A 26,809-nucleotide genomic window follows, 5' to 3' on the forward strand; every position below is an offset into this window, starting at 1 on the left:
TATACCCATCTCCTCCTCTGTGATTATTGAAAATTTAATGAGGAAAATCAATATGGGATGACAGATTTTGATTCAGTTAACGTCATCAATGAAATACCCCTCAATAATTTACAATATATGTACATAAATGGCATGATGTACCACACCTGTGCTGCTACCATTTTCTGAATATTGATACATGTATACTGAATATGCATGGGCGGATAATGAGATAGTGGATCCCTGGGCACAGAAATGCAAAAGGCACTTCTCCTACATAGGAGCAAGATGTACAGACATTGTGATGTTTTTGCCTCTTTTATTGTTTGCATCTCATTGTAATTGTAATCATGTTTTTGTGGTTTTGTGTCTCTTTGTGGTTATTATGTGTCTTTTTGTGGTTGTTTTAACCCATTTTTTATAGCTATTTTGTCTCACTTTGCAGTTCCTTTTCATGTCTGTGTTTGTTTTTTGTCTCTTTTTTTCAGTACCATAGACTGTATAAATAAGCGAAGAGTTACCATTATATCATACATTGGTTTTTGGGTTAGGCGGCCTTGAGTTTTGCATTTCAACCATCGCCATCTTGGGTTTTTTTTGGAGTCAGAACAGACCACGTTTGGATGAGATTGGAGTTATGGAGGTGCGAAGGGTGAATCTGACTCACAAACTGTGGTGACAACTCACAGACAGACTGTCACTGAAGCAATTCTGTCCTTAAATATGCGTAACTTTGAAACTTAAAATGCTAATGACTGAGTTATATAAAAAAATTGCTTTCAGTAAAGTTATCATGAAAATTGGCTAAAGAGACCAAAACTGTTTTTTGTAGTAGGCTGAAAACATGTCTATTTCTGTTGTGAAGTTGGACATTTTAACATGGGAGTCTATGGAGATTTACTCTGTTTTGGTACCAGCCTCAATTGGCCAGTCAGTGAACTGCAGTTTCTGGCACTTAAGTACTGGCTTCATTTTTCAGCCTCTGAGGTTGCTGCTTGGTCTGTATTTGTTTATTTGACTAACATTTTGCTGGTTAAGGCCTGGTGGGCCACTGACACTTAGGGGCCTGTGCCTAGTAGACAAGTGCAGTATGCATCCATGTTTATATGTCTCAGTATAAAACCATATAAATATTTTTAAGGTGTTTCAGTCAGGTACAAAATAGTGCAGTAAATTATCCAGAATTCACTGAATGCATTTTTTAATTGGGCTGTGTCCGTTGGATTTAACCTTTCACAGTGGGTCAAGTATGCCACAGATGTAACTTTATAATTTAAAATATTTTGTAGAGGTGAGTTTTTTTGACCGAGCTGCCTTGGGGACTGACAGGTGTTTCAAGTAAAAAAGCTATAGAATATCAGCTCTTAATCCTTACCCAGATAAAGGCCATAAACACATATTTGAACAAGGCAGGCCATAAGGTTGAGGTTGAAAAGATGCGTCTGGTTCCTTGTGGGAATACCTAATAAAGTGCTGGTCTTTTGGGTCTCAGTCAGTATGTGCTCAGACTGAATGTAGTCAGGCAGTGGCCCCTACGGGCTACCATCTGTAAAACAAAGTGGATGCTGCTCTGCAAAGCCTTACTGTATTTTCCTGTTGTTGTTGTTGTTGTTGTTGTTGTAGGGGGCTGACAAGTCAGACTCCCTTTTTTGCGTTATACCGTAGAATACAAATGGGTTTCTGTATGCTGTGCTGCAGATAATGAGTGACTCAGGGAAACATGCTGCGGGTCATGTGTGAAGACACTCAGGCGCGCGCGCACGCACATGCACAGGCGCATTATAACACAAACACAGGCGTTTACAGACACAAAAAGGCACTCACGCACATACCTCCAGCTGCTCGTATGGGGACATCTGTGACTACTAGCCACTTATTTCGTCATTTGACTTGATTTAGGCGTTTAACTCCTGCAGGAGCAGTTGGAGAAATGCAGTCGGTGTCCCCGGATCGTGGGATGTGAGCTGTTGTTGTGTCTGTGGGTGACGGAAGGGGGACGGGGGCGCTCTGCTCTGCTCTGCTCTGCTCTGCTCAGTGCAGGACGCAGGAGACAGTCGCTCTCCAAGGTGCTGAAAGTCGGAGCGCTCCCTCCTCAGTCTCGCCTCCTGACGATGAATGCGACCTCCGCCGAAAACCGAAAATCAAACAATGACTGGCTTCGATCCCGTTCGCTTTCATTTCCCATACTCTAACTTCTGCCCTTCTGGAATCTTATTTTTCATGCAACCGCTGGATGTACACACACATGCAACAAGACTGACTGCAGCTTTCTAACATTCACCTGCGTCGTTGGGAAATATTGAATTGATTCTCAGGGAACGCTACACAGGATTTTCTCGCTGTTTTCTCGGTCTCTCTCTCTCTCTCTCTCCGTACCGCATGCCTCTAACTGTTTGTCTCCAAAAAAAGGTGAGTCCGACGAGGATAATCATGAAGCAGACCTACTTTTACTCGGATATCGTTTTATTTCCACTGGAAAGGGGGAACCATTTCTCCAAAAGGCTGGTGTTTAATTGCTTTTAAACCCATCATCACAACCGGGAGGGAGGATTATAGTGTCTCGTGGAGTCTGGTGCATTTACCCTGTGGATAAAGTGAAGTTTCCAATAGGCTAGGGCGACTATCTTTAATCTGCTCTAGCCCCTCTATCTGTTGGGCTTCACACTAAGTGGATATCAGGCTATTTCAACGCGGTGAGTTTGCCCTGTCGTGTAATATATAAATACATCCCTGTTGTCACTGGCATTTCAATTGACCTGTCAAGACACGCTTCACTCAGAAATCAAACGGTTTCAAGCCAAAGGGGGTATTTATTTTTTAGCTATGTATTGCTTAACTGTCTAGATTCTGCTCTGTGGTTTTCCCCTTCCGAGTGAGGGATGCATTTGGGGTTAAATCATTGCGCATTTTTGATTCGGGACATTTGCATGTTACATGTATGGCTTAGTAAAAATGTGTTAATGTCAGAGAGTCGGAAGTGTAATTTGTATAATGATTGGCTTCAAAGAAAATAGACCAACCTGTTGTCTCTGGTCGCTCTCATAGAGTTTGAATGTATACAAAGATAGCACATAGGTTAATTTTTATTTAATGTGCAGATATTGTGAGGAGCCCACTCCACCTACTTCAGATAGTGGATGTTTTGACCTTTTTCTCTATAGTTGGACGTCTACCCATTGCTGAGATTTTGCACGAAGGGAATCATTTGAATCTGAGCCCCCCGCCCCCCGCCAACCCGCACCTCCACACGAGCGCACCGAGGCTATAGACTAACGCTTCTTATGTCAACATTGTTTTTTCCCTTCAGGAATAATGGCATTAGCCTGTTGAGTGCGCTGCACTGGAGAGTCATTTGTCTCGGCCAGATGATAACATTTTAATTAAAGAAACCTTAAATGATCCCTATAATGAAAACTGTTTGCAGCAGTACAATATAAACACAGGCCTGAGCAGTAATTAAAAGTATATGCAATGCAAGCATTATGAGGATGTGCAAAACAGCAGCAGTGGAATCATCATCCATCATCTCATCTCTTATTTCTCTCCACTGCAGTGTATTTCCTCATGATGCTGATAATGAAGCGCAGGACGGATCCGGAGAGGATACCGGGAGCCTAGGGATGACATCCACGGAATCTTGTTGAATGTGGATATCGATGCCGCGGCGAAGGATGGGCCCTCTGCTGTCGGCTGCCTTCGTCCTCCTTCTGGCCCTGCGCGCCGTGTCTCCGGCCTCAGTGGGTAACCCCGAGGATTACACCGCAGACGAGGCGGAGCGGACCGCCAGTGAAAACATTGTCTTCGATGACTACCGGGGGAAAGGATGCGTGGACGACAGTGGCTTCGTTTACAAACTCGGGGAGCGATTCTACCCGGGACACTCGAACTGTCCGTGCGTGTGCACGGAGGACGGGCCTGTGTGCGACCAGCCCGAGTGCCCTAAACTGCACCCCAAGTGCACCAAAGTGGAGCACAATGGATGCTGCCCCGAGTGCAAGGAGGTTAAAAACTTTTGTGAATATCGGGGGAAAACATACAAAATACTGGAAGAATTCAAGGTAAGATCTGACTTCTGAGATGTTTTCTTTTTATTAAAACAACAGCTTCAGTATATTTCTTACATTTTCACATCGAAAAAAGTTGTTTCAGATGCGTGATTTTGTAATAACTGGCTTAATTCTTGACATAAGTCGCCATCAGCACTTCCAATATGCTTCTGTCTAACACAAGAGCAGGAGCATTTATGAATTTTTAAAGATGCTCTGTCCAGTCTAATTAATGTCATCCCCTTTGATCTATGTCTTGCAGTATAAAACAGTTAATCCACTATAAGCTTCTTAAGGGGTTATAGTGCCCAACTGATGCCCAAGAGTTGGTTCCATCTTGCCAGGTCGATTCAGTCAAAGTCTGTATGCCACTAAAGCAACCATCTTACATGGCAATCTGTCTGGGCTATTCAGTTGTTGTGAAGTTTTTTTACAATAGCATGAACACCCCTAACTAGACTAGACAAAATCTAATGTCACAATGTCATTTTGATAGCAGCCACTGTCTCCGGAGAGGAGGAATATTAACACCCTTTTTGGTCTTGCAACTTGTTGACAGCAATCAACTCTGATATTTATGTTTTTTAAAATTCAAATAAAGCCCAACAAGAGCTTGAGCTATAGTGGCAGTTGTTAGGGTTTGGGTTAGTGAGGCTTCCTGTTAATGTGAGTTTATATCTTCTTCTTGGCAGACTGTAAAAGTATCATGAAAATGTGTTTATTGGCCAAGGGCACAAAGATGGCTGCTTCCCAGAGTGATGTCATCCCCCCCTCCTCCCTGCCCCATCAAGTGAACATTCACCCAGCATTACCACACTGACAGATGCTATAAGGATATTTAAATGCTTTGATTTGTGGACACTGAGTCATTGTTGGCAGATTCAGTATCCCTGTGTCTCCTGCGAAGGGAGCACTGTTTCTACCCATTTGACTAGTGTCTCAGCAGTTGTTATAGAGCATGACAGTACTGCTTTATTAGAAATAACACTATTAGAATGACAACTGCAGTCTGTGTTTAAACTGTTGCTGCCCATGAGGAAACTTCCTCATTCAAATTCCTCACAAGTGGATTGAGGCTGTAAGTGATTGAAATATAATATGACAATGCGGCTAAACAACGTTAAAGCTCTATTGCTAATAAAGGCATTTTATCATGTGCAAATACATCAGTAACCAGTTAGGATTAGTCTGTCCATTTTAGTTGTGTCAGCCAAATGCTTAAAACCTCTAATTGAAACCTGACTTATGTTTCGGATCCACTGATTTGAATTGCAAGTATTCAAGGATAATGATTAGGTTGAAGACTCCTTCACATTTTTATACATATGACATTGCTTCTGACATAATGTTAGAGGCCGAGGACACACACAGCGAGCCCATTGAATTAGACAGCAAACTTGTGTACGGTATGGTGACATGGCCAGTGTCCTCTCTATTATTCAGTGTGGGATTTTTCTAAAGCCAACCACATATATTCAGAAACTGATTTCTGTGGCTACATTTTTTCTTTTTACCATCAGCCACCAACAAACTAACAGCAGCTCTGCGACTAATGGATTATCTCAATCAGGTGTAGAAAGGAGAGAAGAAGAGCACTTTTCAATCATCTATTTTGTGCAGCAAACTCGAAATGAATAGCACTCCAGCACAAAATGAATACTCAAAGCCTTTTAAAACATCTTGGACATTAACTAGCATTCTCTGCCCTCTGCCTGTTTTTCCCTTTTTTAAAATTTTTTTGTATATTTTTTTTTTTTAAGATTTACTCAAATTATCAGACACAACAATGTGTCCATATGCATGTATTTGGCCATGCAGAGGCAGCGGACCAAGTTGTAAACACAGCGGTGACATATTCATTGTTAGGTTATGACCTTTAGTGGGTAAAGTATTTATGATGGGATCAAAGGAGGAAGTCAGGTGATGTATTATAAAGTGTGACAAAGTCCAATTACAGTGAGAGGACAGGGAGGTGGACAGATCATGCTAACACAGGATCTTACCTAGAAGACCACTGTTAGTTTCCTGTGAAAAACCAAAAGTCACATTGACTTATTTAAAGAATGTGACATTGTATGCCACATGATGTACATGATGTATGTCATGGGAGATATCTCATCTTAGATCTCTGTGGTAACAAACATATTTGAAGCCAAACCATGATCTTTATTCTTAACCTAACAACATAGTTTTGGTGAAACTGTGACTTTTTCACAATGTTAACCCCATGTTTAAAACTGCAACCCCAAATGTCGTCCACTGGTGGGTGGCAATTTTAGAAAAAAGCCTCTGTGGGTCATATTAAAGGGAAGGAACATACGACCTATGTGGTCGTATGGGTTGGAGGACTGGTTGTGAAGTCGTTATGGCATATTTGCAAACTTCTTCCTATTAACTAATTCCAGCAAACACAGAACAACATTAGCATTAACTTCATGTCATGTTCCATGCCACCTGATGAATGGAAGTCTCTTCTAGCTTTGTTTTTGGTCTTTACCAACAACTGGAGAAATATCTTATTCTTTAGATGCTAAGTGCTCCACTATGTTCACTAGCTAGCTGCAAACTGTGTCTGCTGTTTGGTGTTGCACAGGTAATGTGCAGTTGATACAACAGAGCTTTTCCATTATAGACTGCTGTCTGATGTGGCCTGAGGTGATGTTAGTCTGCATACCAAAACATATGGTTTTGGTGATAAAGCCAAAATCATTTGATGGTGAAATTCCATAGAGCTGGAGGAATCTGCTGCCTATTGTCTGTGCATGTGTCACCTCAAGCAACCCCTTTAATGATACACATAGTTGTGGACCCATTATTAATACACAAATATGATTATTGCAGCTTTAAAGTCAGGGAAATACAATAACTATGCTTCACTAAGTAAAATGTGAAGACTGACTTTTAGTAGCATGGGTTGCCCTCGTTGAAGGAAAACACTGATTATGCTTGTTTACAAACTGATATCACTTGTGCAGAATAGTTGGATACAAACATAATTTGAAGTGGACATTTACCCAAACAGTTTTTATTGACAATCTCATTGCAGTCTACCTGCTTTGCAAAGCTTCAACAGAATGCTTTGTAATTTGTTGTTACACAGTGCATTTACTCATTCAGAACCCAATTATGCTCCAAACACACAAAACATGTATATTGTAATGATGGATTTTCACTCCAAATGCACTTATAAACCATTAATTAATCTTCTTTCCCCCCTTTTTTTATAGGATACTGTATGTGGGTTTTTTTTACGGTGCATTTCAGTGGACGGACAATCTAAATGCAGGAACCACCTAATAGTAAAAATGACAATAAATGGTTTTAAAAGACCTTTTTTTTAAACAAAAAAAGATGTTTACTCATATTAATCATTACATGAGGCTTGAACCACATTTCATATATATATTTTGTATTGTATTTTTGATTACAACTCAAAATATTCTCCATTTCTGAATTACCTCCAGAAAACGGTGCTTTGAAAACCTTCTGAGGTTAATGTTCTGTGGACATAATTGATAGGATTCAGTATAAGCTGATTGTATCATTATGAAAAAATCCTGGGCTAAAGCTATTACTGAGCTATTAGTGATTTGCAAAGGTAATATAACATCTCATGTTCACTTTATTACATGAAGTAAATAATATAGCATCTCATGTTTACTTTAAAACACAAATTATGTAATTATAATACTATAATTATAATATAATATACATAATTATTACATTAAATTATGCCTTGTGTTTCCTCATGCCTCACTATCAGCCATTCTTGTTAGAAAAATAAGGGTGCGTGTCTCTACTGCAGTCCACCTTAGTTGATGTGATTGGCTTACAGACATCCTTTCAGATAAATTTGTATATTTGAGTTGAGTCAGATGCCAGTAATCATAGATCTAGACTCCCTAGAGAAAAGGTATACCTATAGGAATCGACAGGGAATCTGAATGAAGCATTAGCATTAATCATTCAGCTACAGTTTATCTGTGAAAATGCACCATTCAAAAACAGACAAAATCAAAAACAAGAAGGGGAAAAAACAGTCACTAGGAATTGTCTATCAGCTGTTAATGTAAAATCTCGCTTTGTTGCTTTTCAGTTGCTTTTCATTTTTCATGTGTCTGCCTCTGGTACATTATGCTAGTGCTAAATGTGAAACAATATAGATATGCAAGGAGTCAAGATATTTATTATTTTCTGTGATTTACTATCTAATTATAATACTAGTTATTATTATTATTTTAAATAGCATGCATTTGGGCTTTGTATTGTTAACTGGACAAAACAAACAGTTGGAAGACGGCCAGGCATTGTCTTTTTTTTTTTTACATTTATGTTCAATGATTTGTTTTCCAATCAAAAAAATAATCATAATATAAAAACTGATGATGAAAATAATTGTTTGTTGTGGCCTTGCATTATGCATTAGTACATCAGCATGACAGTGACATAGTGTTGCTGCTAATAAGGGGTGTGTGGGATCAGCCCATTTAAAACCTATGTACTTAATCTGTACTGATTGGTGTGTTTGCACGTCAGACAGTATCAAGCTCAGTCCTGCATTGGGATGCAAGCCCACAGATTTTGCAAGGGCCGCTGTGAGTGCATAAGCCTCGCAGTTTGATGTGAGATCAAGTCCATCAATAGTGCAGCTCACCCTCTTGCTAACCTTGACTGGAGGGGCCCAGAGAGGGAAGGACATTTATTTGCAATTGAGGGAGAAAAAAAACACATGAATTTGTTCTAATAGATCATCTCAGTAGAAATTACACAACAGAAATAAGGAGAGAGGAAATCTCTGAGGATCCGCTTCCCCTATCTTCGACCACACAAGTAACTCTGATGTCTTAGTCCGCATCATGTGGAAGGGCTGTCTCCTCAGTGAGAATATGAAAGCTGGGAACCCTGCAGTGTTCGAGGAAATCAAAGGCCGTCAGTTTCTGGTATACAGACCCCTGTTTAGAGATGCCGACAGGTTAACCTTTGGTGTGGGCCTCATTGGCATTTCCTTTGCATTGTGCAGACGTTTGCATTTATATTCAGTAGCACATGATGGAGAAGAAGTGCAGCATCACAGCATGATAAGAGGAGAGATGAGGTCAATTTTGAGCTTCTGGGATGCTTGGATGTTTAAGTCTGAATGAAGAATTGATGTAGGCGTAGTTTGGCAACACTTTTTAATGTCTCCAGTTTCATTCTGTTGAAAATCCCATCATGCAATAGATCAGTCATTAAGTTCCATGTAAGGAGAGTATGCAGTAATTTTCGGTGCAAGTGGTATTGGGCATTCATTCAACACAAAGCAGCTGACTGCAGTGCAATGTCAGCCTGTCATTTGTTGAATATAATGCTGGTATAACTCATGCATCAGCAACCTGACAATTAAATCTAAAGTATATTTCCCAATAACAACTCATCCACTGAGGTATTACAAAATAGAATTTAAACAATGCAGTTTTTTGTAGGTGCAGATTTACTACCAGTGGGTGTATTTTCTACTCTTTTGTTTTGTTGCCCTGTGAGAGAGTCATGCCACTCAACCTTAGTAGGTGTTTCACCTACAGGGTTCCCCATCAGATGAGGAAGGGACCAGTCTGCCCAGCATGGCTGCCGGCGTCCCTCTGGCCCCAGCACAGCTGCAATCAAGAACCAGGAGATATAGGGTGAGTTCAGATCCCAGATCGTCAGGCTAGGGCTGGGATGTGAACTCAAATGTGAACAATCCCGTCCGTGCTTCCTGCGATCCCGCTAGGGAAGGGATGCAGAGTTGAAAAAGGGGGCATTTTTGGTGACAAAGGCACACACAGTAGATTTCAACTGTCAGACTGTGTTGAATAATTTCTTTAATTCTTACAGGCAAGTAATGTTAATTGATTCATTTGCAAGAAATTTAACTGCTAAAACATGCAGCCTTAATACTTCACTCACCTTTCTTTAAATCCCCTAGAGACAGGTGCTAATCTATCCAGTGCAGTGCAGTTAAGGCATGAGTAAGGCTTAAATACTGAGGCAATTTTATTTTCACAGAAAAAAATTTAGCCTATACATACAAATAAAAGAAAATGCTATTGTTTTTTTGTGATTTGTCCATTTCTCATAACTTTTAATTGTTCTCTCATTACAACAAAAGTCTTTGCAGAACTCGATGCACCGCCATTGTGGAAACGTGCCGTGAAAGCACATCTACAGACAATCACGGCTGCCTACACAACACACACGACAGTAATTAGTGACTCCGCTTTTAAGCACTGACACCTATGAGACATAACAGCCATAAAAGCTGGAAAAAATGATTGCTCAAATTGGTTTTCCTATCCAATTTGCCAGAGGCAACAAGGGCCCTAATTAGTAGAAATTATTAAGTGAAAACAATTAGGCCACAAAGAATTTTCAAACTTTTTTTCTGGTTTGAACTTTGTTGCTCTTAAAGAATCCCTGTACACGTATAAAGGGTGTTTTTAGCATCCAGCTCCCCTCATCCACAAGTCCTCCTCTCTCTCTCTGTACTCCCTGACCACCAGTGAAATATTGCTTTGACTTGGACAACAGCTGCATGCAGTTTGACTGTCAACTCATTCCCGTCACTTCTATTTACCGCATGGGTGAGATTCCTGTGACCCTGATGTCCAGCCTCAAAGTATTTTACATTACCATTTGCCCCGCTGAAGGTTATTTGACTATTCATTGCTTCCATGCCCCATCTCCATTTGTCTCAGAGTGGGAATGAAAAGCATGACAGCCGATTCTCTCTAATACCCAGCCAATAAGACGGGGACAACAGGGGACTTTTCTTCACCTGAACATCTGGCAGCACGTCTAAGTTTGGTGCTGGTGCTCCATTTTCTTTTGTGAGTCTGGGCTAAGGCATGACTGATCCTCTTCACGGTAGACCTCACACAAAAGGACGCACTCAAAGCACCAGGCAACACTGAATACATTGAAGGAGTCTGCAATGTCTCATAGCTACATTGAGTAGGTTTCTCTTTCGAATTACATTTTTAACACACTTGTCAAAAATTATTTCTTTTAAAAGGCAAATTGCGAAATAAGTGGTAACACACATTCCTTTTGAATAAATTCACTTTTTTAGAACTGTTGAGACAGTTCTCTTTACAGACATGCAGCTCAGCACAGCAGTCACTCTAACACCTACAATGCATCAATGAAATCAAAACTCTTTGTACACACCTAAGAATCCACTCAAGTATTGTATTTAAGTAGACATTTTAGGTACTTGTACTTAGTATTTCCATTTGATGCTACATTTCACTTCTGCTTCATTGCATTTCAGGGAGAAATATTGCACTTTTTACTTCATTGCATTTATCTGGCAGCTGTAATTGTAACAGTTGCATTTCAGATTAAGATTGTATACCCAAAATAAATTATAAAAAGTAGCCCTACCTTGATATTTAGATGTTGCAAAATGGTAGTTTTGTCATTCAGATAATAGGTATAAAATAAATGGTGATAATATGCTGATGAAAACACAGTTATGAATATTTTATTCCATTTCTGTCAAGAGATGTCTCTGAACCCTACATACTGGAATTTTAAGTAAAATTAAAGGATTTGTACTTGAAGTAGTGTTTTTTTGTTTGATTGTGGTATTGCGATTTTTAAGTAAAAAATTGTCCACCTCTGTCATGATAAACTATTCTACCAGAACCCTGAAGATTTGTCTCTCAACTGTAACACTTACTCACTCATTACAAAATTAGCCCCCCATAAACTTATTTAAATACTTATGTATTTAAACTATAATTTATTAATTGTTTTTAGCATAAGCAAAGTTTCATTAAAACAAAAAGCATGCAAAATTTGACTTTAGGATGCATGGATTGTGCTGCCCCAAAGTATATGACATGGAAATAAACCACAAATGTTCTTCCAAAGAAGTCAATGTGGAATACTCTGTGGACACAAAATGCATTCATCATTCAAAATGACCACACTGTTAGTTGCTGTCTCAGAAACTCAACCACCATCAAAAGTATGTGTATTTACAGTCCATTCTGCCAATGTGTACTTACTATTGTAAAAAACAGTTGATTTTTTTTTATATAATATTCATGAATTACAAATTACTTTAGACAGCAGTTTGTTACATTCTGCTACATCTAAAAGTGGACCAAAAACATAAATAAAAAATAAAACACTGGGACCCAAAACACTGATCTCATTCCTCTATGACCCCCATTAAAGACTCGTGAGGGCAAGAGACATAAGTTGTGATGTAAATGCAGAAGACAGGTTTGACTAGCACTTCTGTATTTCTATCTATCTGTGGCTGTCCTATAAAAGTATGAATAGTAAATAGTAGGTTTGTACAGCATTACTCGAATTACTTTTGTGTCATTTTTTGCACTGCATGAAGAAAAATGAGTCAAGATGTGTGTATTACCAACTGTAAAAAAAAAAAAAAAAAAGAAAAAAGAAAAAACATCTGTAATACAACATGGATTAAGTGTAAGTTAGAGCTCAAGATACACCGTTAGATGACAAAACTCCTAACATTGCATTCAGAATGCAAAAAAAAGCCAGCTGCCCATTTCTTGCCAGTTTGACAACAATAAAAATTAATGTGAGCCATAAACAATAAATCTAAGCCTTAGTTCTGTTGTTTCTGGCACACATTCATTTTCAAATATATTGATTGCATTGCCTCAAACCACATGAATAATATATGTTAATTCTTATGTTGAGTTTAATTCCAATTTATCCGTACACTTTACCAGCAGCAACTATTCCAGACAATGCATTTTGCTGAGAAAAACAAATGAAAGGTTCAGCAGATTTACATTTTTACATCACTAATGTGTACTTTAAGAGCTGCTATATGATGTCTTATCGTCTGCTCTGCTATCCTCTAAAGATAGTAATATGCCTCATGGGGGAAATGGGAAGTTGTATCTGTGCCAGATGCAGACTCCAGTGAAACTGTGTCTAATTGTTCCCATTGTTATGTTTTAGAGTAATTTCCTTGCTGTGTGTTTGGCAGCTGATCAAATATTAATCAAAATTGGTGTAAGCTGGATCCTTACATCCACTTACCTAATTGTCCTGCTCCTAGAGTGAGTTCATGATTGTGCTGTGCTTTTACCCTTAATTAGATACTTCAAACTAACATGTAATTGACCATCATCTGCTAAGTGAAGGTTCTGTTAAGAAATGTTATGTTTTTGCGTTGATCCTGTTCATAGCTGCTTTTGTTATGAAGGACATGTTTGCATAGACATTAGTATCCTGGTACTGATATTAGGGATATAAACTCCCATCTAACACAACGAACCTGGTTATTCATATCCGTTTCATTTCAACTTTATCCAGGTCTTTGAATGTCAGCATCAATGCAGGTCTGTCTGACTCCTCCACACCCAGACATTCTCATTTCTGCACCAACTGAGCTTTTTCAGCATTTAAGAATGAGCCCATTTTTGTTTCTGGCTCCCAGGACTCTGCTGAATTCTGGTTTTATTTTCTCCATCTTATCAGCAGTAATAAAGGACGAGGGAGACACAATACAGTAAATTCTCCGCATTAGATTTTCAGACTTTCTTTGTAGGCGTTCGCTTTCTTCTCAGAAAGGGTTTTAATACATGGGCCAGACGTGACCATGGAACCCCACGTAGTTCTTACAGCACCTCATCTTCTTGCATTCTTCATATAGGATGGAAGTAGAGTAACGTTGGTTCAGCACATCAATCAGAGGTCTGTAGGTGTAAGGCAGGAGGCCATCCAGAATAAGGACATGAGTCAGCTCCTCCATATGGTCACACTTTGGATCAATTGGAATGCATCCCATTTTTGTGTTTCATTGACTAATAATTCAATGATTCAAGTTGAGGACATGTTTGTCTGTGATGAGGAAGATGAGGCCACAGAATATCTTTGGGTGGCGTACCAAAACCAAAAGGCATAAATGAATTTCAGGAATTCCATTTTTCTGTTGTAGTATGTAGGCCAGATTAAACTAGCTAACTCTCTTAAAACTGTCAGTATGAAGAGTTGAGAAATCAGATACTAATATACTGGGGTAGATACAGTTTATGTTTTTTTAATTATTTGCATAGACTAACACTGGTAAAGTTAACATTTTGAGTTCCACAGTTATCCCTTTTTTTATGTGTTAAGTGTCTGTATACATGTGTTAGTTGATTCATTGTTCTTAAAATAGGTTGCTGGTTGTCCTTTTCCTTAAAAAGACAAATGAACAGCTTTAATTTGAATTTAAGGATCAAAACATTTACTGGGAACAAGTCCTCTCAAGTTAAGGGGAGACTCGTGGATAGACATAGAACCCATTTTTATTCAGATATCTTGAGGTGAGAGTTCAAGGGACCACTTTGAAAATGGCCATGCCGGTTGTTTCCTTGCCAAAATTTAGCCCCCTCTCTGACAGCTATGCTGACATGGTTGATACCAAAGGATGGCTTTAGTCAGGCATGTTCAAAGTCCAATTAGGGGCCAATCATGGCTTGCAGTCAGATTTTGAATGGCCCGTGGCTCATCTTTCAATATGCGCGGCCCCCACCACACAATATTGGCTAATCAAGCAAGATCACTTTGCACTTTTTCCATGAGCAGTACTATCATACAGTTTGTAGACATGCATCAATTACTATGCAGACAAAATTAGGGTTTCTGTATAAACAGACAGTAAACAATAGACGAAAGTCGTCAAGTGAGGGCCACTGCTGTCAGGAACAGTGGATAGTTGAATACTTTTTCAGTGGAAGATGAAACAGTTTTGTTTTTTTTTTTTCCAAAATAACCTATTTGATAAAAGAAGAAGCTGGCCCCCAGGTATTTTTCTATTATCTAATCTGACCCCATTCAAAAAAGTTTAGACGCCCCTGCCTTAGGTTGTCTAATTTCACAAGATAACACTACCTTTTTGCTTGCTGAAAAAGAGCACCTCAGCATGTTAAAGACAGTGATATCAGCTTCCAGGTATTTTTGGTGGGGATGCAGCAAATGTATCAGCGGGCCATGGCCTCCCCTGGTCCCCCTTGGGGGTGCCAATAACTTTATCTCACTTTTTGTTGCAGAACTCCAGCTAGCATATTGGCTTTATCAAAAACAAGATAATTCAGATTTCTGAAACCAGGATAAGATGTTTGAATGCAAAAAACACTGGGATTCTAGAAAGGCCTAAAATGAATATCAGTATGCCTGTAAACACGTTAAGTAGGCTTCAGCCTCCATTTAAAGACTGTAATAAACACTCAGTTTGAAACTCATTATTACAAACTGCTGTTGCTTCAATTCCCTTGCGAGACATATTTATTATTACATAATCATGACTGAACCTGGGTTTCTGCTGCTGGAAGTGGTAATTTAAAGTGAGGTATAATTGATTTTTTATGTTGCTCATGGTTAAGGTATCTTCACTCAACCCAGAAAGCTCATGGACAGCAAAGCTAAGCAAGCTTTATATATTCATGATGCCAAGACAAGCCAAATACTCCTGTTAGAGCTATGACATCCTGAATGGAGATTGTATGTGTCAGACACGGCCCTATATGCTCCACTTCTGACCCTGAGTCCCACCTTGCCAGCCCCCACAGATTAAGTCTGTCAGGCTGGCAAAATGTAGTCCATCCTCCATATGTATGAGACAACAACTTGCTGTGTAATTGGAACGTTTCTGTTTGAGCGCTCAAACTGACAGAGGGGAAGATAGCTGTAAGGATGTTTAACTCTGCGAGAGGGAAATATTTTTGCCAGGGTTTATTTACATGAGCGCACTGGTGTCAACTACTTGTGTGGGTATGATTTAAAAAGAATTTCTGACAGGAATTTCTAATGAGAGGAGTTAAAGATGTTCAGGTTCTATCTATATGTGTATTTCTTCTTCTTTTTTTTCTTTCATTTCAGAGCAGCTTTACTACATTCGAAAAGGAAAAGCGTGCTTTTACATCAGGGAGCAGCAGCTCTAAAATATGCAACAGGCGAAATGAATGAGCAGATGAAATCTATCATCATTAACACCACTAAGAGTGTGAATCTTTTAACACTAGATACAAAACAAGTTTTTATACCAGCACACGAACAAGTTACAGATTTCCACACATATTTGCTGTCACAGTTCCTGTACTTATTAATTTTCTTTTAAAGAGTCTTATTTTTTACTTTTCGTTTCCATTTATAAACATCTTATCTGAGAGACAGTTTCACGTCTTAACTTTTACTCCCATCAGACATTTGTCTGACCTGTCAGGAAGTACAGCTGAGACATCATACATCAGACAACATACATCATACTATCTTTATTATCTTCTAGGAGGGGAATGATTGAGGTTTAACAGTCTCAAGTTGATTTCTGAATTGCCCTTGGAGATTTCATTTTACATATAGATATAGAGAGTTTGAAGATAAGGATGTATGGCCACAATCAGAGAATGGGTTATGCATTCACTTTAATTTCTACAGTGCCCCTCCCCACTCACCCGGCCTTCATCTTTTGATTCTGTTCGTATTCAATTTATGGCTGCAGAACATCCAGACTGCCATAAATTCAAATAAAAAAGACAAGCCTGGCCACTTCCCACTTTAAACCACTTAATGCATCCTGGCAAAAAATGGCTGATAAAAGTCGTTTTAAAGCATCCAGTATTACCACGGCCCTTTCATTTATGAACTATGGTACTATTGTCGTCGCTACAATTCAGCTTTACTAGCAAACTGTCTGGAAGTGATGTAGTTTGGGATAGTAGATAGCATAATGACAAAACGATCATTTATTCCACAGGACAACATCCAGCATTTAAAGGAGTATTTTGACATTTTGGGAAGTAGACTTTGTTACTTTCTTGCAGAGAGAGAGATAAAAAGTTTGACATCACTCCCTTGAATGTACATTAAGCTGGAGCAAGCGGCTGGTGAGCATAGTTTAGCATAAAGATGAAAAAAAAAGTGGGGAACAGCTAGCTTGGTTCCACCCCCAATTAAAAAGGGATGGGTATTTTGAGTAACTTCCATATATGAGTACCGGCATTAAATTACAAGTGCTCGCATAAAAAAATCTAACTATCTTCATCTATTTGACAACAATGCTTCAAGAAAAAAATCCATTACTTCCTGAGGGACTTTTTCCAAGGCGCTGTCCTCCCAGTCAGATTAACATCAGCATGGTAAGCATGCGCTAACACAGCAGCAGCGGCTGATATCTTACACCTAGCTGTTTAGCGGTTCCAGCAAACTCACAATAACACAGAAACAGCTCGGCTCTGTTCCAACAACAACTGTTAGGTAATGTTAGCCGTGTAATAGTACTCAAGTACCCTAATTATGCTCATCCCCACTCTAAAGCTCACTAATTAATATGTTAAATCTCATTTGTTAAATTCATACAGAAAATAACTGTATAAAATATTACTTTACCAGTTTATGCAGGGTTATGAGCCTCTGCTGTTTACCTAGCAGCAATTAGTGAGCTTTGGTAGACCTTTGGGCAGAGTTTCTCCCAGTTTTATGCAAAGCTTAGATAAAGCCTCTTTCCCAATGGACACACAAAAGAAAAAAACACTAACACCCGCTATAACGTCTGGCCGTCATATTTATTTGGAAAGGTAGCAATCAGCTTTTACTCCTGAGACAAATGTCTCTGCAGTAGTCATGGGTATTTATTGGATCCAGCTACAATCAGCTTTGACTCCCAGTGATGGAAATACAACACCCATGCTCATTTTAGCCTCTCTGCAGGCACAATGCAATGATGGGCCAAATAAAATACCTAGAAAATAATAAACTAGCAATCAGCACTCTTACATGTTTCAAACTTTAGTCGGGAGACAGAAAGAGCAAAGTATATAAATAACTAACTACCGTAACATTTTCACTGCCCTCCATGCTGCTGTTTGCTGACCTGTTTATCAGCCAGTCCTTGATGCTTAATGTGACACATCAGGAAAAAAAAAGAAAGAATACACAGAAAGGCCTACTCGTCTACTGCAGAGCCGTATACACAGCTCTTGTCTGCTGGCAATGGGAAAGCAGTCCATCGCATTTTTTAATGGGTTTTCCATGTTAAAGGAACCCGTAGACATGCAGTCATTTTGGTGGAAAAAAACTGGATTTGCCACACAGACCTCTGAGTGGTATCAATCTCCCAGCAAGAAAGTGAATGAGCACATATCCCAAAAATATCAAAATACTCATTTAAAAATGTTCGGAGTACATACCAGTATTACATAGCCTAATTAAAGCACATCATTAGTCACCTAAATGCCATTCACGAGTCAACATTTGCTCACAAAGTATCTGCTTTCTAATATAAACTGATATGCGTTAACACATTGACTGCAGCAGTCATTGTGGAATTCAAACCGATAACTCACCCAAATTATTATGACTCATCTAAACCATTTTTTTTCTTGTTGCTGCTCTCTACATACACTGACTTAACTAACCCCCCCAAAAATTTATATTTTATTAAATTTAAACAGCAATTGGTTATCAAATATGAAACATTTAACCTCAAAGATTAGTACAGCGTGCAGAGTTGCTGATAAAGCAGAGATGCCCTCAAAAGACTGTTTACCATGATGAGCAGAAAGAAAATCTAATATGATGAACAGTTGACCTTTCGTGATATGGAAACAGTTTGTGTTTTTCTACTCCATGTAATTGCATTACAGTTCATTTTCCGGTCAAGAGACTTTGTAAAGATAGAGTCAAGTAAGAGGCAGCAGCACGGAGAGAGCTGCATAGCGCTGATTTACATGTTGCAGAGGTGGTAAGATAAGCCTCTGAAGTGTTTCCTGAGGCAGGCCGCAGCAGAATGCAGCAAAATACTAAATATCATGAACACTACTTTATAGACTCCCTTATTAGTTATTTCTGGTGATTTTTATTCAACGTCAGCTACAGGCTCTGTTTGTTGAGATGCAAGAAGCCAAATAAAACTGGCCTTGTGAATAATTTATAAACTTGTTTCTTTGTTTATGAAGACAGCATGAGATGCATAAAATAAGAACACTTTTAACCAGGGGAACATCAGCCCAGGAGCAGGCTGTTTCTTCAGCTAACCAGTGGTAATCATATAAAGCACACACACTGATAAAGGTGAAACCTACTGAATCATCTAACCCAGATTTTCTCCCCCTCTCCCCACAGCCGTCACCCTGTGAATGGTGCCGCTGCGAACCAAATAATGAGGTGCACTGTGTGGTGTCCGACTGCGCCGTCCCAGAGTGTGTCAACCCTGTGTACGAGCCGGAGCAATGCTGCCCCATCTGTAAAAATGGTAAACACTCATCTCCTCTGCAATTCATCGCACACTCCTCAGAAGTCATTAAATTTTCATTAAACCAATGACGGCAAGTTTATCTGTGGTATCGCCATTTGATGGCCGCGCCTTTAGCGGATGAGGATGTAATTGATGTTTTATGAATTAAAATTATTACCTTGGGCCCGTTGGCCACTAATGAGCAGTACTAGTTTTAATTATAAATGACACACTAAGCAGAGTAAACATTAGCCCATTGATTAAAGGCATGGTAGGGGGGACTAATGGGTCCTGGGAGAGCCTTTTATCTCCTAGTGCCCTAACGCCCTTGTCACACACAGCCAATCCCTAAATTAGAATTATAGGATTCAAATGGTTCATTGGCTATTTACAAGGCGAGGTGGGAGATTTCCCCATGCCAGCACCAATCCTGAGGGACAGATGGAGCTTTATGACTGAAATACAGTAGCTGCACATCCGCAATGTGATCCTGGCTGGTACGTTCAACAGCACAGAGGGCTAGTGGGTAATATTAGATACAGTTGCAACACAGTGTTGCATTCTCTAATCAAAGATTTTTATTTTGTCGTGTTACACACCTCAAATGAAAGCTTTAGATCCTTTACGAGCAGTGAGACCTAGCGAAGAAAGTTTTCCTGAACTCAGATGAAAACCTGGTAAATAATAAGATGTGCTCTCTTGATTATAAGCCTTGTTATTGCATTCAGTCTTCTCGTTATGTTAAACTCCACACCAATAATATAGACATTGTTCATTCCAGCTGAAAGGTGGCAAAACAAATATCATGAAATATATTTTCTTTTCCTTTCAAAGGGTGGTTGACCTATTAATGTAATGAGAGGAATTTCATTTGAGGCAGATGCCAAATGGCTGTTTCACCACATCTACCCACATTTTCTTTCACACTTTCTCTCATTTCCTCTTTTATCCCCCTTGCTTTCTTTCTTTTATTTCAGCACACATACACACACACACACACACACACACACACACTAACACACAAACACCCACTCTAACAAGGCTGCAGAAGCTGCTAGGAGAGAGCTAATCCAGGCTGACAGGACACGGTGACACCCTTGGCATTTCAGGGTAGGCCTGCCGTTTCCAGGCTCCCCAAGGGTGCCTGGTCAGGCTCTGGCAGCTAGTTAAATCTCTATGGGAGCTGAGGGCTGTGGGGAGAGGACAATGAAGAAGGCTGTTTAGCTCTCATTTTTGGCCAAGGGACAGGGGGCTGTGAAAGAAAGACATCTACTTAGGCCTATGTGCTCCAGTTAGACATGCAATTGTGGAAGATAGTCACACATTTTGCTTTTTACTTTACCTGCTGTGTTTGGTTTCAAATCATTTTGTGACATTAGCACAAACTTTTTAAAATATCAATATGTTTTCTCACAAGGGAGCGATTTTAATGCTGTGTTTACACTATGAGCAACACAGCAACAGGCTTTGAGCAATTTTCAGTGGAAGCTGGTGACATGAAGCTACAAACTGATAGGCATGATGCGATACAAACGAATGCTGAGCTGGCCTTAACCTTTATCAGCGCTCAAATGACACATTGAATTGTCAGTTATTTATGTTTTTGTTTCAAGCTGTAGTATTTGGTTATGTAGCTTAGTTAGCTGACGCTGTGCTAGCTGTCTGTGTATTGCAGTGTACACAGGGGTGTAATGGGGTGGCAAATGTAATGTTAAAATAAGGCTCAGACATTGATCAAAAGATATTGTACAGTGATACTTTGATGTCTGAAATTATGTAAAAAAAAGTGATAGAAAAGTATATTATATTATGTTGTAAAACAAATCATTAAAAAGGCATATTATAATATGTTGTCAAAATCATAAAAAAGTCAAACTATATTGTGGCGTAAAAAAATAAATAGATAAAAATACAAAGTCATAGCATTGCATGTCAGCAAAAAGAATCAACAAATGGCCAAGTATAGTTCGTTGTCAAAAATGATAATAAAGGTATGTCATCCAAAATAAAAATTTAAAAAAAAGGTTATGATGAACCATGATGACCAAAATCACAAAAAAAGTCAAAGTATGACACGTTGTCCAAAATAGCATAATTAAGTCATAGTGTTGTATGTTCTTTAAATTCGCATTGAGAAGTCATGCTATAAAAAAAATATAAAATCGTTATTGTATACTGTGTCGAATAAAGGACCATGAAATAGTATAGTATAGTATGTCACCCAAAATCACATAGAAAAATGAATTGTTTAATGTGTCGTCCAAAATAGCATTAAAAAGTCATATACCTCTTCCAACGTGGCAATAAAAATCATAATATAGTATGGCACCCAGACTAGCATGAAAACATCATAGTATAGAATGTCGCCCAAAATCCTATAAAAAAGTCATACTGCAGTATGTAGTTCAAAGTCGCGTAAAAATAGTCATAGTATACTATGTCGTCCAAAATCCCAAAAAAGCCATAGTATAGTGTGGCGCCCAAAATTGCATAAAAAAGTTATACTATAGTATGTCTTCCAAAATATCATATTGAGAGGTAATTCTATAACAAAATATAAAATCCTCATTGTATAATGTGTCGAATAAAAGATCATGAAATGTCATAATATAGCATGTCATCCAAAATAGCATAAAAATGTCATACTGTAGTATGTCGTCTAAAATCACATAAAAAAGTAATACTATAGTATGTCATCCAAAGTAGCATCACAAAGTAATGCTATAGTGTGTCATCAAAAATACCATAAAAAAGTCATACTATAGTATGTCATCCAAAGTACCTTAAAAATGTCTTTTATATTATGTCATACAAAATAGCATCAAAGTGCCATAGTATACTATGGTGTCCAAAATAGCATAGACATGTTGTAGTATAGTATGTTGTCCGGAATAGCTTAAAAAAATCAATAGTATGGATTCCAAAATATGATAAAAAGCCATACTATAATATGTCATCCAAAATAGCATAAAAGTCATAGTATAAATATGCCATACTATGGTATGTCAAAATCCTGTAAATAAGCCATCAGCAGTTTACAGCTGCTTTTTTGTCATGTTTGGTCGTTTTGACCACTGACCACATTTTCATTAGGATGAAAAGGCGAACACCTAGGGATGGTGGAAAAAGGTTTAACCTGCTCGAGGCAGGCTTTATTCAAAGACAAAAATGTCACAAGCGTAAATCAAAAGCAACAGTTACCTCAGTCCCTTTGACAGGAGTTACAGATACTGTCTAACACAAGGTCTAGGCTAGATTAAGCAGAAGCACACAAGCACAAAAAGTCCCAAAAAGCCCACACAGTGATCTGTTGTTCCTCTTTATCTGGAGGTCCATTGCATTATCACTTACCCTTCTCTTCGTCTCCCCTCATTGGCTGGCCTTGGGGTGGCATATTCGAGTAGAAACGCCCGCCTGCTTCTTGGAGTGTCATGAATGGGTAGAAGCTTCCTTCTCCTGGTGCCAGCCAACCCTCCACATGTGGTTTCCTGTCCCTGATTGCTCAAACTGTTGCTGCTACTGCTGCTGGTTCATGAACATGTTAAACATGCTCATAAGCCAGGGTGCAGCTGCTTGCATGTTCATGAAGGGGTTAATTTCTCTTGGGTGGGAATGAACAGCTTGGATTAGGATGAAGGTGTGAGTTTCCACTCTTTGCTGGTCTCTCAAATCGCTTTTTCAGTTGTTTTTTTTTGTATGCTATATAATGATGTTTTTGGCCATTTCTCTGTTTTATGTGGTTTTTAGCTGTTGTTTTGACATGTCATATTTTGACATTTTTCGCCATACTGTATTATGGCAATTTCGCCATTTTTCAAAGTGCTATATAATGGTGTTTTGGGCCTTTTTTTGTAACATTCTATGCTGTGACATGTCTTGGCAAGCTATTTCACATGGTTTTCAGCTGTTTATGGGACATGTCATAATCTAACATTTTTTGCCTTTCTATAACCTTGCTTTGTGGGCAATTTTTTTTAAAGGACATTGTATTGTGTTTTTTGCCATTTTTGCAACATCTATGCTATGGCGTGTCTCAGCACGCTACTTCACGCAGTTTTCAGCTATTTTTGGGACATGTCATTTTTTGACATTTTTCACCATACAATAGCCTTCCATTTTTGGTCATTTTTTGAACATGACATATTATGTTGTTTTTTGCTGGTTTTGCAACATTCTGTGCTATGGAGTATCTCAGCATGCTATTTAATGCAATTTTCTGTTGTTTTTGGGACATGTCATTTTTTGACATTTTTCACCATACTATAGCCCAGCTTTTTGGGGCATTTTTTCGACATACCATATTATGGTGTTTTTGGCCGTTTTTGCAACATTCTACGCTATGGCGTGTCTCAGCATGCTATTTTATGTAGTTTACAGCTATTTTAAGCTGTTTTTGGGACATGTCATTTTTTAACATTTTTGCCATACTGTAGCCTTGCTTTCTGGGTCATTTTTTCAGCATTACATTTTCTGATGTTTTTGGTCATTTTTGCAACATTCTATTCTATGGTGTGTCTTAGCAAGCTATTTTACGCAGTTTCCAGCTGTTTTCAGCTGTTTTTGGGACATGTCATTTTTTGACGTTTTCGCCATACTATAGCCATACTTTTTATGTCATTTTTTCAACATGACATATTATCGTGTTTATGGCCATTTCAGCAAAATACTATGCTATGGCCTGTCTTAGCATGCTATTATTTTTGGTATCAAGCTGTTTTCAGTTGTTTTTGGGACATGTCATTTTTTTGCCATTCTTGCCATACTATATAGCCTTGCATTTTGGGTCATTTTTTCAACATGCCATATTATGGTGGTATGGCCGTTTCAGCAAAATACTATGCTATGGTGTGCCTGAGCACGCTATTTTATGCAGTTTCCAGCTGTTTTCAGCTGTATTTGGGACATGTCATTTTTTACATTTTCGCCTTGCTTTTTGGGTCATTTTTTCAGCATGCTATATTATGGTGGTTTTGGCCATGTTTGCAAAATTCTATGCTATTGCGTGTTTTGGCATATTATTTCATACAGTATCAAACTCTTTTCAGCTGTATTTGGGAGATGTCATTTTTTGATCTTTTCCCCATACTATAGCCTTACTTTTTGTGTCATTTTTTCAACATGCCATTTTATGGTGTTTATGGCTGTTTCAGCAAAATTCTATACTACGGCTGGTCTTAGCACACTATTTTACATGGTTTCCAGCTGTTTTCAGCTGTTTTGGGAGATGTCATTTTTTGCCATTTTTACCATACTATAGCCTTACTTTTTATGTCATTTTTTCAACATGCCATATTATGGCGGGGGTTTTTTTGCCATTTTTGCAAAATTCTAAACTATGGCTGGTCTGAGTACGCCATTTCATGCGGTTTCTGACTGTTTTCAGCTATTTTTGAGACATGTCATTTTATGACATTTTTGCCATCTATAGCCTTGCTTTTTGTGTCATTTTTTCAACATGCCATATTATGGTATTTTTGGACATTTTTTCACAATTCTATGCTATTGCATGTTTTAGCATGTTATTTCAACAGTATCAAGCTCTTTTCAGCTGTTTTTTGGACAAGTCATTTTTTGACATATTCGCCATACTATTGCCTTTATTTTTGGGTCATTTTTTCAACATGCTATATTTTGGTGTTTTGGGCCATATTTGCGAAGTTCTATGCTATGGCTGGTCTGAGTACGCTATTTTACGCAGTTTCTAACTGTTTTCAGTTATTTTTGGGACGTCTTTTTTTGACATTTTTGCCAAACTATAGCCTTGCTTTTTGGGTCATTTTTTCAACATACCATATTATGGTGTTAATGGCCGTTTCAACAAAATACTATGCTGTGGCATGTCTTAGCACGCTATTTTACATGGTATCCAGCTGTTTTCAGCTGTTTTTTTTTTCTAGCATGTCATTTTTTGACATTTTCGCCATACTATAGCCTTGCTTTTTGGGTAATTTTTTCAACATGCCGTATTATTGTGTTTATGGCCGTTTTAGTAAAATTCTATGCTATTGCGTGTTTTGCATATTATTTCATACAGTATCAAACTCTTTTCAGCTATTTTTGGGACATGTCATTTTTTGACATTTTCACCATACTATAGCCTTGCTTTTTGGGTCATTTTTTCAACATGCTGTTTTATGGTGTTTATGGACGTTTCAGCAAAATTCTATACGATGGCTGGGGTTAGCACACCATTTTAAATAGTTTCCAGCTGTTTCCAGCTGTGTTTGGGACATGTCATTTTTTGATATTTTTCACCATACTATATAGCCTTGCTTTTTGGGTCGTTTTTTCAGCATGCCATATTATTGTGTTTTTGGCTGTTTTTGCAAAATTCTATGCTATGTCAAATCTCAGCATGCTATTTTAGGGAATTGTCAGCTGTTTTCAGCTGTTTTTGGGACATGTCATTTTTTGACATTTTTGCCTTGCTGTTTTGGTCATTTTTTCAACACGCAATATAAAGATGTTTTGGGCTGTTTTTGCACGTTTTAATGCTATGGCGTTTCTCAGCACACTATTTTATGGAATTGTCAGCCTTTTTCAGCTGTTTTTGGGACATGTCAAATTTTGACATTTTTGCCATACTATAGCCTTGCTGTTTTTGTCAATTTTTCGACAAGCTATATTATGGTGTTTCCGGCCATACTTGCAGATTTCAATGCTATGGCGTGTCTCAGCACTCTACTTTATGCTGTTTTGAAGTGTTTCAGCTGTTTTTGGGAAATGTCAAATTTTGACATTTTTGCCATACTATAGCCTTGCTGTTTTCGTCAATTTTTTTCGACATGCTATATTATGATGTTTTTGGCTGTTTTTACACATTTTAATGCTATGGCGTTTCTTAGCACGTTATTCTATACTGTTTTGAGGTGTTTTCAGCTTTTTTTGGGAAATGTCAAATTTTACCATTTTTGCCATACTATAGCCTTGCTTTTTTGGTCATTTTTTCGACATTCAATAATATGTTGTTTTTGGCTGTTTTTACACATTTTAATGCTATGGCGTTTCTTAGCACATTATTCTATACTGTTTTGAGATGTTTTCAGCTGTTTTTGGGAAATGTCAAATTTCGACATTTTTGCCATACTATAGCCTTGCATTTTTGATCAATTTTTTTTGACATTCAATAATATGTTGTTTTGGGCTGTTTTGCATGTTTTAATGCCATGGCGTGACTTAACAAGTTATTATATGCTGTTTTGAGGTGTTATCAGCTGTTTTTGGGACATGTCAAATTTTGACATTTTTGCCATACTATAGCCTTGCTATTGTCGTCAATTTTTCGACATGCTATATTATGATGTTTTTGGCTGTTTTTACACATTTTAATGCTATGGCATTTCTTAGCACGTTATTTCATACTGTTTTGAGATGTTTTCAGCTGTTTTTGGGACATGTCAAATTCTGACATTTTTGCCATACTATAGCCTTGCTGTTTTGGTCAATATTTCGACATGCTATCTTATGATGTTTTTGGCTGTTTTTACACATTTTATTGCTATGGCGTTTTTTAGCACATTATTCTATACTGTTTTGAGATGTTTTCAGCTGTTTT

The 26,809-nt window shown here is 38.3% G+C and overlaps 1 protein-coding gene across 1 annotated transcript in view; it reads left to right on the forward strand.

The window, feature by feature from the left end:
• The first annotated feature begins 3,577 nt into the window (after positions 1-3,577).
• The window catches only part of vwc2l (von Willebrand factor C domain containing 2 like), a 40,737-nt gene continuing 17,505 nt past the window's right edge, over positions 3,578-26,809 (forward strand). Inside the window, exons 1-3 of the mRNA XM_042495239.1 lie at positions 3,578-4,037; positions 9,572-9,685; positions 19,143-19,272. Coding sequence (XP_042351173.1) covers positions 3,624-4,037; positions 9,572-9,685; positions 19,143-19,272 — 658 coding nt within the window. The 5' untranslated portion in view covers positions 3,578-3,623. The remainder of the gene's footprint in view (positions 4,038-9,571; positions 9,686-19,142; positions 19,273-26,809) is intronic.

The sequence above is a fragment of the Plectropomus leopardus genome, chromosome 10 (assembly GCF_008729295.1).
Source record: "Plectropomus leopardus isolate mb chromosome 10, YSFRI_Pleo_2.0, whole genome shotgun sequence".
NCBI lineage: Eukaryota > Metazoa > Chordata > Actinopteri > Perciformes > Serranidae > Plectropomus > Plectropomus leopardus.